At 53.2% G+C, this 16,952-nt stretch overlaps 8 protein-coding genes across 8 annotated transcripts; 4 read left to right on the top strand and 4 right to left on the bottom strand.

Moving 5' to 3' along the window:
- Positions 1 to 201: 201 nt before the first annotated feature.
- BX661DRAFT_160047 (uncharacterized protein) lies at positions 202 to 3,639 on the bottom strand (the record flags this gene model as incomplete). The annotated part of the gene is made up of 3 exons (XM_051533299.1): positions 202 to 912; positions 1,255 to 1,362; positions 3,143 to 3,639. The coding sequence occupies 3 exons, from the start codon at positions 3,637 to 3,639 to the stop codon at positions 288 to 290; spliced, it is 1,230 nt and encodes a 409-aa protein (XP_051394640.1). The 3' UTR covers positions 202 to 287.
- A 760-nt stretch (positions 3,640 to 4,399) lies between these two features.
- Positions 4,400 to 5,017, top strand: BX661DRAFT_160044 (YL1 nuclear protein C-terminal domain-containing protein). The gene has a single exon (XM_051533298.1). It carries the CDS (start codon positions 4,475 to 4,477, stop codon positions 4,970 to 4,972), a length of 498 nt encoding a protein of 165 aa, XP_051394639.1. The 5' UTR covers positions 4,400 to 4,474; the 3' UTR covers positions 4,973 to 5,017.
- Positions 5,018 to 5,160: 143 nt separating this feature from the next.
- BX661DRAFT_128257 (tRNA-dihydrouridine synthase) lies at positions 5,161 to 5,910 on the top strand (the record flags this gene model as incomplete). The annotated part of the gene is made up of 1 exon (XM_051532502.1): positions 5,161 to 5,910. A coding segment is annotated over one exon (750 nt), but the record flags the coding sequence as incomplete, so codon positions are not given.
- Positions 5,911 to 6,017: 107 nt separating this feature from the next.
- On the bottom strand, positions 6,018 to 7,277 carry BX661DRAFT_50752 (uncharacterized protein). Its single transcript, XM_051539207.1, has one exon. The coding sequence runs from the start codon at positions 7,123 to 7,125 to the stop codon at positions 6,187 to 6,189; it is 939 nt and encodes a 312-aa protein (XP_051394637.1). The 5' UTR covers positions 7,126 to 7,277; the 3' UTR covers positions 6,018 to 6,186.
- Positions 7,228 to 8,509, bottom strand: BX661DRAFT_176864 (methionine aminopeptidase, merops subfamily M24). Its single transcript, XM_051534496.1, has one exon. It carries the CDS (start codon positions 8,439 to 8,441, stop codon positions 7,431 to 7,433), a length of 1,011 nt encoding a protein of 336 aa, XP_051394636.1. The 5' UTR covers positions 8,442 to 8,509; the 3' UTR covers positions 7,228 to 7,430.
- A 253-nt stretch (positions 8,510 to 8,762) lies between these two features.
- BX661DRAFT_195989 (uncharacterized protein) lies at positions 8,763 to 9,215 on the top strand (the record flags this gene model as incomplete). Its single annotated transcript, XM_051538008.1, has 1 exon — positions 8,763 to 9,215. The coding sequence occupies one exon, from the start codon at positions 8,763 to 8,765 to the stop codon at positions 9,213 to 9,215; it is 453 nt and encodes a 150-aa protein (XP_051394635.1).
- Positions 9,216 to 9,903: 688 nt separating this feature from the next.
- BX661DRAFT_176861 (uncharacterized protein) lies at positions 9,904 to 15,569 on the top strand. Its single transcript, XM_051534495.1, has one exon. The coding sequence runs from the start codon at positions 10,044 to 10,046 to the stop codon at positions 15,468 to 15,470; it is 5,427 nt and encodes a 1,808-aa protein (XP_051394634.1). The 5' UTR covers positions 9,904 to 10,043; the 3' UTR covers positions 15,471 to 15,569.
- Positions 15,570 to 16,757, bottom strand: BX661DRAFT_176860 (uncharacterized protein). The gene has a single exon (XM_051534494.1). The coding sequence runs from the start codon at positions 16,707 to 16,709 to the stop codon at positions 15,582 to 15,584; it is 1,128 nt and encodes a 375-aa protein (XP_051394633.1). The 5' UTR covers positions 16,710 to 16,757; the 3' UTR covers positions 15,570 to 15,581.
- Positions 16,758 to 16,952: the final 195 nt, after the last annotated feature.

The raw sequence follows: 16,952 nt of genomic DNA, 5'->3' as shown, positions 1-16,952 counted from the left end.
AAAATCTACGCTTCTCTTGCATTTTTGCATCATTGCCATCCGTCCATGTCAGATGTCGTGAGAGCAAATAAAAAAGATGCAAAATGCAAAAAGGTAAACGTCAGCTGAGCATCTTTCCGTTGTATTTTCTATTTAATTCCACACTTTTCTCTTCTTGCTGCGTGTTTGGCCAATTAAAAGCAAAAAAACAACCAATTAATCTGTTTTGTTCATAAGAATGAGCTTAAAAATAAAGTGTAAACAAAAAATAAAGAGCAGAAGAATAAGCCGGAAAAAAACTATTTATTCTACAAAATAGGCAAAAAGTTGCCAATAATAGCCATTGGGATTCCAAACAAGTCGCGTTTAATAGTGAAAGAAAAAGCACATGGCACCGCAACCCCATCAGGCCTGACCAACCGGCACTCCGACATAACAGCGTGCTCGGAGTTTTCAAAAGCATGCACAGCAAACTGCTCCCAATAAACTACCGCCGACGTGGTATCCATCAACTCAAAAATAAATTTGTTTCCCGAGACCAACTGCTGGCGGTCCCACTGCGTCAATATGGAGAATTCCTTGCCAACAAGGGCAATCTCGCCTGATCGCCGCCAAACCACGGTCGGGGTTCCAATAAAGCCAATTAGTTTCTCGTACTCCATCAGCGCGCGCTGGAACGACTTTTCCATGAATATCAGGTCGTCATGGGTCAGATTGCGCAGCAGGGCTACAAGGGAAGGCCGGAAGTGGGCAATGGCGCGACTGACCCGGATGATGTTTTTCTTATCCATGCGGCCGCAGATATGCCGGAAGAAGTAGTGGAAGCCGTTGTAGTACTTGTATGGCTCAGTCACAGAGGAGTACACTTCGGCAGGGCTCTGCGGATAAACCGGGTTGAGGCCATAGACTGCTGGGCCTGTTGTTGGCGGCCGGCTCAGCGGGTAGTGGGTGTCGTCGGTGACTATCTGCGCATGTGGCGGCGGCGAGGCCTTTGCCAGTGTCGACATGGCATGCTGATGCGGGTAAATGTTGGCGGGTGCTGCATGCATATTGTTGTTATTGTCATGGTGCATCAGCGGCTGGTGGTTCTGCCACGACTCTTGTCGGTGCATCATATGGGCGACAGAACCCAACTGGTGATTATTGTGGTGATTCTGTGGTTGAACCAAGTGCGATTGGGATGGGATAAGCGGAGGCAACTGTGTCTGCTGTGGTGGCGGTGGCGGCGCGGCCCAAAGAGAATTTGGTATGGAAATAGTGCTGCCTGCGCCGAACCCCGCATTTTCAGTAGATGTGCTCAATCCCGAAGGATTTGCAAGCATCGGGTACGACAGCATACTCGAGAGAAACGCATACTCAAGGTTGATAGCTTCAGACTCAAAGCTGGCTGACGTAGGCGTCATACGCAAGGCATTGGCTGGGCCTCCCAGAGATGCAGCCGGTGGGAGGCCGCCGCTGGCGATGGTGTCTGCATTTGATATCGGGGTATCTATGGTAATGCCGTTGCTGCTGCTGCTGTTGTTGTTATTGTTGTTGTTGCTACTGGTGTTTTTGCTGTTGGAGGAGGAGGATGCTGCTGCTTGATTCACAACAGAGTTGCCCTGAATCGTAGCTCCTGGTCCTGATGTCAGCGCGGGTACTGCTAATGTTAATCCTTGCGATTGTGTCGACTGCGAGAATGGAGCCATATGAGACATGGTCTGCATCCTTTGGTTCTGGTAATTTTGTTGCTGTTGCTGTTGCTGTTGCTGCTGGTGGTCTAATAATGGTTGAAGATAATTCATGGAAAAAGATAATTAATTATTTAATAAGGAATGAATACAAATTAAACCGGGCAAGGATGCAAATAGAGTAATAGGAAAACAAAAAATTTAATCAAAGAGAGAAGAGGAAATGAAAGGGAAAAATAAACAAGTGAGAGAAAGAGAAGGCAGCAAGGATGAATTTTTTTTGGTGGCCAAACTTTTGTGTTATGATCAAAAGATGAGAAGAAAAAAAAACAATTTAACAAAAAAAAAAGTCGTGTGGAAAAAGAAATAAACAAAAAAAATAAAGCTACTCTTGTGCAGTTCTTTTTTTTTTTTTTGTTGGTCAAATGCAAAACAAGAGAAAATATGATTTTTATTATACTTTGTGAGATTGCTTTGCTGCTACCAAATATAATGGTGACTGGGCAAAACCCAAGACCATGGGATACAAGTTGAAAAATAAAAAGGATGGGAGTGAAGTGAGTGAGCGTGAAAACGCAGAGAGAAAGAAGTTCCTGAATGGAAGCACTGGTTTCCAAAATTGGACAAGCACAAGGATAGTTTATTCTTTTAAAAAGTGTTGGTTTTATAGTCATTCAAGAGATTTAATCGGCCAACCAAGTATTAAAAAAGAAATAAAAAGGAACAGATGTGATTGTGATTGTGAATGTATGTGCTCGTGACTTCATATTTGTTGTACACTTTTTTATTTTCATTTACGCTCGGGGAAATGTTTCTTCCATATATTTATACTTGTTTTTTGTTATTGTTGATGATGTTGTAATTACATTTTTAGTACACAATGCAAAAATGCCAAGGGGATGGAGGAAGGGGAATTGTGTGCATAACACATATGTGAATAAAAAACAAACAACTAATATACATTTTTTCCTGGCAGATAAAAAAAGAGCCGAGAAACAAAGACGGAACAATCCAATCCAATGCAAATAAATATCCTATAGAATGTTCAAAAACTATTTTTTCTCTCGAGCCTTAACACATGTGAGAAAGTTATTTTCCTCAGGTAGGCATGTGCCGATGATTTTAGGAAGGAGAGGGGGGGGAGTGTGTATGTGTGCGCATGTGTGGCAACAGGGATTGGCAAATTATGTTTCATATTTGCATAAGAAAAAAGAGCGAGGTGGTATCCGTATATGTGAGGAGAGAAAGATATCCTCCTCCCCCTCCCTTTTCTTGAGGTCAATCGTTTTAAAAAACAAATAAAAATAAAGGAAATGTGCTGGGAAAAAAAGCGCGCACACAGGATACTGAACAAGCAGGGTCAACATACAGACACAAAAAATAACTTTTTTTTTAAAGCTTGAGATGAATTTGTGGTAGGGGGGGGGAGCTTACCTTTTGAAAAATCAGGAAAAACCTGCCCCTCATCACCAATCATCGAGGCGATGATTAACGGCTTCGGCCCTGCAGTAACCACCACCCCTCCGGGCTCTTCGGTTTCCTCCCCATGCTCTCCTCCAGCATTCTCCTCAGGTTCCTCCTTAATATCAAGCAGATACTTTGCCTTCTTCCGCACTCCATCAATACAAGTGGACGCCAGGCCGCGCTTAATACATCGCGTACAAGGTCGGTTTTCGTCACAAGTTAGGTGGGATTTCTGGCAATGGTTGCAAGCGCGGATGGTTTTGCGCTTCCTGTTCTTGTTCCGGTCCTTTGTCTGATCAAAAGTTAGAGAAAGGGCGGGAGCAGGGGGAGCAGAGTCAGAGGTGGGGGCAGAGGCAGATGCAGGGGTGAGAGGAGTGGTTGGAGTTGCGGTTGTATCGTGATCTGGTGTGTCGTTGGTTTGTGAGCTGAGGAATGCAATTGATGTGCGCAGTTGGTGCGGGGGTCTCTGTTGCTGTTGCTGCTGCTGGTGCTGGTAATTTTGGATATAGTTGTGGTGAAGCGACATTAAGTGTTGGAATTGAATTTGTGAAAGGTTTAAAAAAGGTTAAAAAAGGTTAAGAAAAGGCTAAGAAAAGGTTAAGAAAAAACAAGAAAAAAAAACGGAATGACGCATGAAAAAAACAGATAAAGAATTCAAAAAGATAGAAAAAAAGAGGAAGAGATTGGGTTTAGATTGGACTAGATTGGGTGGGGAGGAAGGAGGAAAATCACTTTTCAATTTTTTGTTCTATTTTAGAATCAAAGCGCTGCTGCCTCCATTCTCTCTCTCTCTCTCTCTCTATCTGTTTGTGTGAAATAATGTTGGACAGAACATGAAATAAAATAACAAAATGTACATGTATTGACCCTGAGTAAGAAAAAAAGATGAATTGTTCATAATCATATAACATTATTCCAATTGTACTATACAAAAATTGCTGACGCACGGGTATAACTTGATAGATAAAATATAAAAAAAAAGTGAAGATAACTTTGTAAATTTTTTTTGAAAAAAAAGTGAAAGCAATGCTTCCGATTTGTTCCGCACTCGGGGGTGTGGGGGTTTTTTTTGTTTGGTTGAAGAAGGAAGATGTAGAAAGATGGGAAATTAAACGGAAACAAATGTTTTTGTTTTGCATATACGTGACCGTCTTTTTTTATTTTTTATAATTGTAAGAGATATGGTCACATGAAGATGAACCACAACAGGTTTAAAGCAGATAACACCGATTTAAGCAAAATTTTAAACCAATTTGTTTTATTTATAATATCAAATATCTTTAGGCATTCATTCATTCGTTTATTTTCACAAATCAATTTATTTTCTTCTTTTTAAGCAACCATAAATATAAAAAAGGATTATGCCAGCGTATAAACGAGGAGCCAACAAAAAGATTAAATTCAACATAGACTCCTCCGAAAGCCCCAACCACCATGCGTTCGACAGTAAAGAGAGCGGCAGCGAATACCCTCTGGAGGACTTTAGGACCAGCGGCATAACAAACCTCAATCTCGTCAGCAAACCATTCAAATCAGCCAAATACAAAAGCAACAACACAAACAGACGGTGGAAAAACCTTAAGCAGATAATAGTGCAGGAGGAGCAGCAGGGAAGTGGCTTGGGTGGCGATGGCAGGTGGCCAGTGGATTTCCCTACATATTGGTTGGTGGATGCGGTGCCGTCGCTGAAGCCGCAGAAAAAATACTGCGATATTACCGGGTTGCCGGCGAAATATGTGGACCCGAAGACCAATGTGAGGTACTGCTCGGCCGAGGTGTACCGGGTGGTGAAGAGCTTGCCGCCTGGTGGGGAGCAGCAGTATTTGGCGCTGCGGAATGCCAGTGTCGTGCTGAAGTAAAAAAAGAGGGGGAAGGAAGGATCCCGTTGGGGGGGGGGGGGATTTGCAAGAAAGAAAAAAAGGGCTCATCTTTCTCCTTTTTTCATTATCGTTTTTCTTTCTGTTCCTTTCCACAATAAAGATCAACTATTTATTTTCTATTCATGCTGGCCAGAGTAATCGCACCCCTGCGCACCAGCGTTGCGCCCATGATCGATGTCACCGACCCCTGCTTCCTGCGCCTTCTCCGGCTAATCTCGCCGCACGGCAACCACGAGCTGTGGAGCGAAATGGTCCATGCGCGCACGTTCTCTCACGGCAAAATGCACCTCGACGCACAAAAGCTCGCGCAGCACATCCCGACCCACGAGCTCCCAAGCTTCGCGCACGGCACCGTGGTCCAAATCGGCGCGTCCTCGCCGGCGGACGCGGCCGTTGCCGTGGCGGAGCTCGGGCGACTCGGCGTCCGCCACGTCAACCTGAACTGCGGCTGCCCCTCGCGCAACGTGCAAATGGGGTCCTTCGGCGCCGTGCTTATGACGCGGCCGCAGGCGGCCGGCGACATTGTCCAGGCAATGGTGGACGCAGCCAGCGATTGCAGCGTGCATGTCAGCGTCAAATGCCGCATCGGCATTGACGCCGACGAGTCGCCCGAGTTTCTCCGCCGCTTTATCGACAGCGTGCTTGGGCCTGGGCGGCCGGTCTCGCTGGTCCTGCATGCGCGGCGCGCGTGGCTCAGCGGGCTTTCGCCCGAGCAGAACCGCATTGTGCCGCAGCTCAACCACGTGCGCGGCCGCGAAATGGCAGCCGCATACCCACAGACGCGCATCACGGCCAACGGCGGCATTGGCACTGCCGCGGCCGTGCACGAGCACCTGCTGTGGGCGCACGGCGCCATGGTTGGCCGCAAGGTGCGCGAGGACCCGTGGTTCCTGGCGCTGCTCGACCGCCAAGTCTACGGGGTGCCCGATGCGCTGGTGCCGACGCCCGAGCGCGTCCTGCAAGAGTACGTGGCGTACGGCGACCAGGTGCAGCGGGACCTGGGCGTGCGCCACACGGTGCTGGCGCGCCCGCTGTATGCGCTGTTCCAGGGCCGTAAGGCACGCGCGCTGCGCCGCAGCCTGGCCAGCAGCATTGCGCGCGCAAAGGCGGCTGGCGGCGGCGCAGCGCGCGTGGCGTTCAGCGAGGTGGTCGCCGACGCCGTGCGCCAGGCCGAGGCCGACCACGCCGAGGGGTCATTGCACTCTGCGGGCTGCTGACTCGTCGGCCCATGCGAAGATCGCCGGCGTGATGCGGAAGACCAGCAGCCGGGCGCGCTCCAGGGCGTCGGCCATTGCGTGCTCAAAGCCGCCGTGGGCCTCAGCCATCTTGAGCACCTTGCGCGCGCCAGCCAGCGACACGGCGTACGCCAGGTTGTCGCAGGCGCCAGCGTCCACGCGGCGATAGGCCAGGACGCCGGCGGCGGCGCCGGGAATGGCAATGTCGTCGTGGCGGCCCGGGTCGGTGCTGTTGGCCGGCGGGCCAAGATGCAGCACGTCCCAGTCGGCCGGCACCCCGCGCAGCGCCCCGTATAGCCGCAGCCGGGCGCTGGGCCCGGCCACAACGCGGTCCTCGATAATGAGCGCGTCCATGTGGCCGCTGGCGACAATGTCGCGGTAGATCCCGCGGTGCGCGTGCCAGCATGCGTGCTGCACCAGCAGCGTGCTGCGTGCGTCTGTGGCTGTGGGCGCGGATTCTGCCACTGGCCACGGCTGCAGTTCGATCTCCATGCGTGCGGCGTCCTCCGCCCACTGCCGCCCACCGCCATCTGCATGCTGCACCACGTATATGTGGTCGAAGCCCAGGTGGTGTCGCCGGCGGCTCAGCTCCTCGTGCGAGAACCGGTGCATGAAGGCGTTGTGTGAGTGCCGGAAATACAGCAGCGCAAGGGCGATGAGGATGAACGTGCCGATGGATGCTGCTGTGAGCGCCCAGAAGAGGTCGATGGACCGGAGCCCGGCTAGGCACCGCTGCTTGAGCCCCCCGCGCCGCCCCGGCTGCCGCATGTGGGGAGGCTGTTTGCGTGCCCGGCTCTTGTCTGCGTCGCTGAGGTTGTCGTATTTGATCGAGTCCTCAAGCGACCGCGCCACGAGCTCGTATGAGGTAATGAGGCTGGGGTCGTCGGCGGAGAGCATTTGGAATTTGGGAATTTGGGAATTTGGGAATCTAGTAAAGATAAAGATAGCCTGTATTGAGTAAAAAATACATAAATAGGAAAAGAGAAGGCGAGCAGAAAGGAAACAAGTGGAAAGAAAAAAAAGACAGGCTTTGAAAAATCAGCATTCATTGACAAGAAAAGCCCCCTCCCCTTGGGATTCTGCATCCAAAACATCACAAAATGCACAAAGGAACAAAAAGAACACAAAAAAGAAGGGATTCTTCTTCAGAATCATTCCCTTGTTGGCATCGCCTCGACACTGGCATCGCCTCGGCGCCGTCATCACCTCGGCGCCGTCATCACCTCGACGCCGTCCTGCGTGATCAGCAGCGTGTGCTCATACTGCGCCGACCGGCCGCCGTCCTCGGTGGCGACCGTCCAGCCATCCGGCCACATGACGCCGCGTGCCGAGCCCTGGCACAAAATCGGCTCCACGGTGAATGCCATTCCGGGCAGCATGACACCGGGCTCCTCGTTGAAGTGGTGGTAGACCAGCGGGTTCTGGTGGAAGCAGCGGCCGACGCCGTGGCCGGTCAGTTCCTCGGAAACGCCGAGCCCAGCCTCCACAGCACACGTCGCAATGGCGTCGCCGATGCACCGCAGGGGCACGCCAGGCCCGCACAGCTCAATGGCCAAAGCTAGCGCCTCCCTGGTTACCCGCATCAGCTTCTCCCCCGCCTGGTCCACCTGTCCAACAGCAAACATGGCCGAATTGTCCCCATGGAACCCGTCCTTAAACACGGTGACGTCCAGATTAACCATATCGCCGTCTATGAGCGGCCGGGCATCGGGGATGCCGTGTGCAATAATGTTATTGACGCTCGTGCAGATCGACCGCGGAAACCCCATGTAGTTGAGGCACGACGGGTACGCGTCCTGCGAGACAATAAACTGGTGCACGCGCCGGTCAATCTCGGCCGTCGTCATCCCGGGCGCCACCAGCCGGCCGCCAAGAGCTAGGGCGTCGCGCGCGATCCGCGATGCCTCGCGCAACAGTGGGATTTCGGCCGCCGCCAGAATTGGAGTCTCTGTTGGCCACGAGGGCGGCTCGCCGGTGCGTGCGTAGCTGGGCCGCAGGATGCGCCGCGGCACGAGCAGCGGGGAGGGCTCCTTGGGCGCTGGCTTGCGCGGCACGAGGGTCGTGGGTACAATGCGCTGGTAGTTTCCGAAGCTTGGCTGGGCTGCACGTCGTTGCCGCGGATTATGCGCTGCTGCTGTTGATGCCAGCCACCGCCTTGCCTGATGCAGCTGCTGAAAGGCCGACGGCAATTGCCGCGCTGATTTCGCGAGCATTTGCCTGTGAGTATATAAAAAAATGTTTGTGTGGAAAAAATATAAAATAAAATAAAAAATAAATGGATCGAGCAGACTACCATTTTTTTCTTCTTGTTTCTTGTTTTTTTGGCTGCCTTTAATCGCATTCAAGATAAAAAAATATCCGGCCTGTCCCAATCCCAAGCTCCGTTGATCGGCTGATTTTCTGACGATGACGGACGACGACACCAATAGGCACATATCCTGACAACCACCTTTTCCCACTTTGTTTTCCTTTTCCTACTCCTACTCCTACTCCTATTATTTCAATTTCATTTCATTTCATTTCATTTTCAACACATGCCTGACGCTGGCGCCCAACTCACAGACACAAAGCTGCTGCAGCACTTCGCCACGCTTGCGCAGTACCAGCACACGCGCGAGCGCAGCAGTGCAGCACTCAAGCAGGCTTTTTTTGTGCTCGCTCAGGCCAGGCGATCGGCCGGGTACAGTCGCATATCACCTGACCAGTATAGTGGCCACGCACAGCCCATAGCCACGGTCAACATCAATGCTATGGAACCAGATTCTTCGAGTATTACTATGACTGTGGCCCGTCGCAATGAGGACAGTAGTGGTGTGGATCCGCTTTTGTGGTTCGGCATGTTGGTGCCGCCGACGCTGAGGGAGGCCCAGAGCGGCTTTGTCGACGCACTAGACGGGCTTGTTGCGCTGGCACAGATGAAGCATGAGCTGGAGCTACAGGCCGAGGCAATCACAAAGTTGACTCAAGAAAACTCTATAAAGGATTGAAAAAAGGGAGGATATGAGAGGTTTTGGAAAGCAAAGCTCTTTTTATATTTGCTTGTTCAAACGCTAGTATAGCTTGGTTGTTATTAAAAGATAAGCTGAGAGAAAATTAACATTTAGGAAAATAAAAGAACCACGCGCTGGAGTGGATGTCATGTCATTTATCCGATCGGTATCTATAGATGCGACGAGATTGATAGTCTTTTTAAGTTGCGCCTAGAACACCAGGACACCACTCTGAGAGGCACTACTGGTGTTTACCTAGGTTTTAAAAAGCCGTGCGGGATGGTCTCACAACTGGACAATACAAAAGCCAAGAGCCCCCGGTCCTGCTGATGTTGCCGAGCTCAAAAGGGTGACATGCCATGACACTCTGCACTGTACAAACCCTGCGTGCATGCGACTTCCCCAAAGCTTCATGTTCTCAAGCATAATGCGCAGAGAGGTGCGACATTTCACAGAATTTAAGGCCGCGCCCAAGCACAACAAGATTGAATGATTTTTGTCCATTCCTCGCATCAAGGCAGCGGCTATTACTGCCTGGCATCTCAATCCCCCCCCACTGGCCTTACTTACCCCATTGGCTATGAGGTGGATGGAGGGCTTTTCGTCCAAAAACTCATAATAATATTTATTTTAATAATTTTCAGGATTATTGACACAATTCTTCCACGTCAGACCTTTATTTTTTTATTTTTTTATTATTTTCCCTCTTCCTTGTTCTTTTTCCTTTCATCCTCTTTTTTTTCCATTATTTTATCTTCAATTCTAAAACAAAATCAAAACTATTATTTGTAATCACTCAATCGCGTTCTTAATTCCCCATTAACAATGTCCCAGCTCGACGCTCGGGCAGCCGCGCAGGTATGTCGTATAGCCGACGACCTATGTGCACATGAAGGCCACATTCTTTTTGACGCGCCCCTCCGACGACCACCACCAGCCGCCACCGCCACTGCCAGGGCAGCCACCTCACTTCTGACTAGCGCGCTCACATCACTCTGGCAGCGGCCGACGCAGGCGCTCACCCAAACGCTTTTTGGAACCAGCTCTACCTCCCCGACATCACCATCAGCAACAGCAACAGCAGAATCAACATCAGAGATGCCCGGTGATCATTTGCATAGAATAGAGTCCAGACTGCTGACATTTTCCGAGACCACCCCTGGAAAGGGGATGGTTTGGCTGGCATGGGACGAGTGCCGCAGCCTCTACCAGGTGTTCCGCAGCTTCGAATGCGTGGATATCACGGGCAAGCCCACATCTTTGGTAGACACATTTGTGTCGCGGTTGACTTCCGGCGAAGCCACCCGGGCGCCCAGCGCCCTGCGGCAGTGGACGCTGTGGAGGAGGGAGAAGCCGCATGCGGAGGAAATGTGCGATGAGGCGCGGGTGCGTGCTGCTGCTTGGGTGCTGATTTCCAGCGTGTTTGCGCGCGCCACAGCGCTAAGGATCTCGGCAGAGGCAGAGGAGGTGGAGGAGCGCGATGCCCAGGCAGTGCTGACGTGGTTCCCGCAGCTGCAGTGCTTAGAAATACAAAGCATTCCGCAGCCAGCGTTAAGGTTCTGGAGCGCCTGGTTGCCGAGTCGCTTGACGTGTCTGCACCTGCGACATGCCGGGCTTGATCTGCAAAAGGCGCTTGGGCTCGAGGACGCAGAAAAAGAGGGGGATGAGGGGGAGGAGAGCAATGGTGAGAGTCAGCAGCAGGGGCGGCAGTGGAACCGCTTGGTTTTGCTGGATCTCTCGGGGAACCCCGGCATTGATCTGACGCCGTTGCGCGGGGCGCTGGCGCAGCAGACAGCGCGCATCGAGCGGCTCTCCTTGGCACAGTGCGAGCTGGACGCGGTGCCAGACTCCCTCAGCCTCCTGTACGCGCTCAGCTGGCTGGACCTTCAGGCCAACGCGATTACAGATCTCGCGGACATTTCGCTGAAGCTCGGCAGCATCGTCCGACTCAACCTGGCGCACAACGCCATCGCAGACGTCTCCGGCTTGCGTCGGCTCTGGGCGCTCGAATCATTGGATCTCTCCGGGAATCTGATTGACCGGTGGGAAGCCCTGCTTGTTCTGCGTAATTTGCCGTCGTTGGCGGATCTGCGTGTTGCTGGGAATCCGTTTGTGGAGGCAGATGCAATGGGGGAGTATCGCGCCCAGGTGTTTTCGGCCTTTGATCATCGCGATGTCGCACTGGAGCTGGATGCCAGTGGGCCGACGGCGCAGGAGCGCAGGGCGATGGCGAAAATTCCACGCGTGGCCACAGGCCATTGCACCGCAGTGGCGACAACCACAGCCGCTGATGCCGAGGCAGCAGGGGTGAAGGTTACGTCGCCGCGCACTATGCAAGCGGCAGCGGCCGTGGCCGTGGCCGTGGCCAAGCTACGGCGTCCCAAAGTGGCCTTCATCGAAGAATCGCAGGACGATTACCCGAGCGACACCTCATCCGTAGCCAAGAGCCCTCGGGCATCCATGGCCATTGCATCTCCGGCGCCGCTGTTGTCATTGGCGGATAAGACGCCGCACGTTATGCGCGCGACAGAGCTCCAAGAGGCTGTTACCATGGCGGCAGGGCATCGACGCAGCAGTATGGTTGGTGCACTGCCGGCTACTTCACCGGTGGCCATGCACCAGGGGACTGCGCTGAAGCGCCGCGCTACAGCCACTACTGCCACGGGTCTGCGCATGTCGCCGTTGGCAATACAGCGCCAGGGTCAGACTTCTTTGACACCGCCGATGCCGCCGCCAGCGTCCGCCCAGAGCTACACACCGGGGAGGCCTGAGGGTAGGGATCCTGAGAGGTACCGCAGGCGCGTCGAGATGATGCGTGCTGAGGCTGGGTCATCGTGGTTGCGCGCGTTTGCTGAGCTGCAGTCACAGTCACCGGCGCCAGCACCTGGCACCGGAGCTGTGCATTGTGAGTCGGATTGGGGGTCGGAACGCACTGTGGAGAGTCCTGCGGCAGTGTCGCGGTCGTCGTCGTCGTCGCCGGAGCGTGTGAGTGTTGGTGCGAATCCGAATGCGAATGCGTTGGACACACAGTTGCCGAGCTTTTTGTTTCCGCGCAGGCGCAATGCGGCGGCTGGAGCTGCAGCTGGGGCATCGAGGAGGAAGGATGTGGCGAGATTGCCGCATTATACGGAGCCCGAGCCTGAGTGTGCGTCTGCAGCTGGGTCTGTGGCTGGGTCGGTGCCGGCGGAGGTGATTATAGAGCGCGTGGTGGCGGATACAGCAGAAGCAGATGCAGAGGCGCTGTCTGGCAAAGAAGAAGATAATGATAATGGCAAAATTGGCAAGGAAGGTGCTTTGCCGGCCATTAGCGAGCTGCAGCGTATCTTGAAGAGTGACGCGACCGCGCGTGTCGTTGCTGAGGAAATTTCTGTTGTGCGGTACCAGTGTGTGCCGCTGGCGATGGCATCGGATAGTGGGGGTGCGGTGCAGCGTGTCGAATGTGGGGTGCGCACGGTCATTGTGACTTCCACTGAAGTGATCGAACTCGACGTGTCTGGTGACCGCACAGCAGCCACGACGCCCCTGAAGGCTATCGTACGGGTCGCTGCCTCTGCTGAAGAGGCCGTGATGCTCGTCGAGGCCAAGGGTGACCGCTTTGACTCGCCCGCGTGGACCGAGTATGCATTCACTGACGATCTCTTTTCGGCCATCGATTCGGCGGCCAAGGGCAACGCGGAGAGAGGGCTGGAGGCGCACCTGTATAAGCAAGCCGAGTGTCTGCGCTGCAGTTGGCGCGGGTTTATTGACCGCGAGTACTGGATTTTCGACAAGCTCCTTGGCTGCGTCTGTTCGGCCTCGACTTTGGCGGATGAGTTTGTTGCTGTGGAGTCCGGCCCTACTGCTGAGCTGCAGTGCCCTGAGTGTGGGCGCAGTTATTTGCGCGAGTTTTATGCTGCCGACGAAGACCCAGCAGTGACTCCTATTGCGGCCAACGATAGCAGTTGCGGAGATGGAGGCGGTGGCGGTAGCAATGGTAGCGATGATGTGTGGCGGCAGGCGTTGCGCTCACGGCGTCCCAAGGCGGCGGCAGTGTCGGACAAGCCTACCGATCGCGATCATATGGCTGCTGCAGTGGCTGCAGCTGCTGAACACCGTGCGCAGTGTATGCGTGAGGCTCGCCGCTTGGCTGCTGCGGACGTTGGGCGTATGGGCGCGGCTGCCCAGCCTGGTAGCTTGGCATTTGGCGAGGCCACTAATGCTGTGCGGCTGTTTTTGGAGCTTAGCGTTTTTGGCGCCGAGGGTGAGCGGCTGATGCGCTGGGTGCCTGCTGGTTTGGTGCGCCAGATGCAGCCGCTTGTTCCTGCTTCTTTTTCTTCTTCGGGTTCTGCAAATGCTAATGCTGGTGCTGCTAGTGCCAGTGCGTTGGCTCCTGGGTTGGCGGAGAAGAGCGCGGTGCCGAGTAAGTGGGGGCTGGCATCGTTCCTCGGAGGTGGCGGCGGAAGTTCAGCCTCACCCTCGGATTCCAGGACGCTTGCATCGGCGGTTTCTTCCAAGACACAGAAGGATAAGAACCTCGCAGCAGCACAGCAATCTGCTGCTGATGCCGCTGCATTGGAGCCGGCGTTGTGTGAGCAGGCCGTGTTCCTGGCACTGAGCTCACACGCACTCTATGTGTTCTCACCCACGTGGGCAGCCCTGGATTCCACATCCCTGCCCCTGCGTTCCGAAATCGAGCTTCAGCCTGAACGCTATCTGGCCCTGGTCTTTACCTTGCCGTTGACCGAGCTTGGGCGCATAGATATTGGACCTAATCGCCAGTACTTGGCCCTGCATTCCGCTCTTCTTTCTATTTCCGAAGATTCGCCAGTGCTGATCCATTGGGTTTCGGCGCCTTTGCAGAAGCTTTTAACGCCGGCTCTGCACCCTGCGTATCCGCGCAAAGGGTTTATTGAGTCGTCTTCTTTATCCCAGGAGTTTGTCTCTGCGCAGCATCGCGCGAGAAGCCCGTTTCCCGGTAGTGCGGGCGGGGACAAGGGTGGCAGCACGGCTGCGGGGGGGTCGGCATTGGCGGCTTCGTCCTGTGTGTTGATGATTCGCGATCGCTTGGCATGCTCGGATCTGCTGGATGCGCTGGTGGAGATTGGGTACGAGACCAGGGTGCTGGATTCCGGCGCTGGTGCAGGTAGCGGGCGTCTGCGGGCGATCAACCACGATGTTGAGTGGGCTATGCATAATCTCGTGCAGCAGGTGTTTTTGCGGCCTGACACCTTTTCCGACCTTGATGATGAGCATAAAGATATGGCGCCGGTACCGGCACCTGCAGCAGCAGGTGCGGAGCTTGTTTGCCAGGACCGCTTGCGCACACTGCACACGTTACACCACGAGCTCTTGCGCTCGCCTAACAGTCAGCAGCCCGGATCCCTGGTGGACGCAGCCAGCGGGGACAACGTCATTATCGACAAGGTCACGTACGAGTTCCTGCAGCTCTACTTTTGTGTCGGTCTCTCCCCTGTTAATCCAAGCTTTTCTTCTCTTCAGGGCATCCAGCCGGTGACACTGGTGGGGTCACCGCAGTTCGTGTATCTTGTGCGCGAGCGTGTTGACGTATGGCCACCGCCGGTGCCCGATATGAATCTTGTGTATCGGCATTTGCAGCGCGTGGAGCCTCCGACTATTGTTACTTCGGATCCCGACACGTATGATCCTAAGGTTTTGGCGAAGGAGCTGTTGGCGCGGAAATCCAACGCTACGAGTGCGGGAAGTGCGATGAGTGCTAGGAGTGCGTTGAATGGATGTGCAGGGATGGAAGAAGCGACAACAGCGGCAGTTATGGTGGATCCATTGTTGAATCAGTTGGTTGCGTCTGGCGTTTCTCAATATGATCGCGTTTTGCGGGCACGCCCGGTTGCTGATCTGCGCCGTATTGTGCTTGTCAATTATCCTGTCGCTGTGCTGCCGCGGCCATTGGGACAGCAGCAGCAGAAACAGCAACAGAAGCAGCAGCGCTTGCCTGTAGATCCACCTAATGTTTCTGCTGCGGCTGCGGTTGCTGCTGGTCAGGGCGATTATGATGGGGAGGTGCTTGGTTGTGTTGGCACTAGCTGGCACGCTATGCTGCGGATCGAATTTGCCACAGTCGAGCGGACAGGAGACACGAATGTTTCTGATGCTGCGGAGAATCTCGAGGAGCAGGATGTGTCTGGGTGGTGTGTTTGGTTTGCCACATTGGCGAGTGCACAGGAGTGTGCAGAGTCGCTACAGGTGTTGGCTGCGTCTTCTAAGGTGACCGGCCTTGAATTCTACGAGGCATGAGTTTTTTTCTTTCATGCAATGAAGTATAGTTGCGGTTTGTCGCTTGTGTGTATTTTTATATTTCCAAATATTCAATATTAAAGTTTAGAACATTTCTATTGTTTTATTTCTTCAAAGCTTTGTGTTCGCCAGGTTGTCAGCCAGCTTCTTGTCTTCGTTGTCTTCCTCCTCGGACTCGGACTTGGACTCGGACTCCTTTTTCTCATTCTCATTTTTGTCTTCGTCATTCTTTATGTATGTGATGTTGCCGAATCGGTCGGTCTCAGTGCGGTACAGGCCCTGGCGGACCAGCTTGGCCATCTGTCTTTCGCTGATTTCATCCTCGTCAGACGCATTCTCATCGTCCGACCCATCCTCCTCCTCGTCGTCATCGTCAGAAATCCCGTATCCATCGGGCGCAGCTCCAGGCGCGCGATTCGGATTAAAGTCCTCATCCTCATCTTCCTCGCCCGACCCGCTGTCCATCTCTGCGCCGATATCAGCGTAATCTCTGAATTTAGACTGTTCCCTCATCAAATTCTCCCTGTCAATCATCGCCATCCACTCATTCTGCACCTCCAAAACCGCCTGGTTATCCTCGCAAGCGGCATATTTCTTGAGCAGTACACTGTTCATTTCCTTGAACCCATGTCCCCACTTGAACTTGCTCATCAGGATGTCTCCGATCTCGTCCCACCCGACAATGTAAAACGAAGCAGCCAGCGCCTCGACGCAATTAAGCTTCCAGGGCTTCCCGTAGTTCACCGGGTTAGCAGCCACAAGATATGGCAGGAGCCTATTATGATGTGCCTTTATCTTTCCAAACGGCACTTCGTCGAGTCTTGCCCAGGAGCAATCTATCATTGCAGCGCCATACTGCTGCATTATCGGGAGGTCCGCGCGGGAAACCACCTGTTTGCCCTCGGGGCTCATCACTATGCCCTTGAATACCTGGCCCAGACGAAATTCCTTCACCAGTCCCATGCGTGCAAGCTTGCGCCCGGAGCACCGCTTGGGGTCGCAGTGGTCAAAGTCCCACATGCCTAGGGGAACGGCAATCTGCATGGTTTCGTCACCGTCGTATGCATCGTCGGAATCATTGCCGGTTCCAGTGGTGGGATCGGCAGATAGAGTGTTGAGGTATCGGTTGGCACGGCCTGTGGGTGCGGCCTTTTCGTAACGATGCTTGGCTTGGTGGTGCGGTGTCCTTCCGGGCCCACTGTTGCTGCTGGTATCTCCTTTTCTGCCGCCCTTGGCCATTGTTATTTTACAAATAAAAAATTAGAGAGGGGGCTATTGAAAAAATAATGAACAATGAATTTTGATTGCATTGGTAATTAAAAAAGCGCAAATTTTAATTAACTGTTGCATTTTTGTTTACATATAAACGCAAAGTAATGGGTTGCATCATTTTTTTGGTTAAATGCGCTGTTGCGTTTTTTATACTTCCGAAAAGCGGGAAAAAAATTGAAGCAGAAAAGAGACATTAAAGCAATCACCTGC

The sequence above is a fragment of the Kickxella alabastrina genome (genome assembly GCF_025024165.1).
Source record: "Kickxella alabastrina strain RSA 675 chromosome Unknown BX661scaffold_2, whole genome shotgun sequence".
Classification (NCBI taxonomy): domain Eukaryota; kingdom Fungi; phylum Kickxellomycota; class Kickxellomycetes; order Kickxellales; family Kickxellaceae; genus Kickxella; species Kickxella alabastrina.
The sequence above is the reverse complement of the archived record's forward strand: the minus strand, read 5'-3'. Positions and strand labels throughout refer to the sequence as shown.

Bases quoted from the DNA above. Each gene is read 5' to 3' on its own strand.
- BX661DRAFT_176864 (XM_051534496.1), bottom strand. From the start codon at position 8,441: ATGCTCGCGAAATCAGCGCGGCAATTGCCGTCGGCCTTTCAGCAGCTG.
- BX661DRAFT_160044 (XM_051533298.1), top strand. From the start codon at position 4,475: ATGCCAGCGTATAAACGAGGAGCCAACAAAAAGATTAAATTCAACATA.
- BX661DRAFT_50752 (XM_051539207.1), bottom strand. From the start codon at position 7,125: ATGCTCTCCGCCGACGACCCCAGCCTCATTACCTCATACGAGCTCGTG.
- BX661DRAFT_176860 (XM_051534494.1), bottom strand. From the start codon at position 16,709: ATGGCCAAGGGCGGCAGAAAAGGAGATACCAGCAGCAACAGTGGGCCC.
- BX661DRAFT_176861 (XM_051534495.1), top strand. From the start codon at position 10,044: ATGTCCCAGCTCGACGCTCGGGCAGCCGCGCAGGTATGTCGTATAGCC.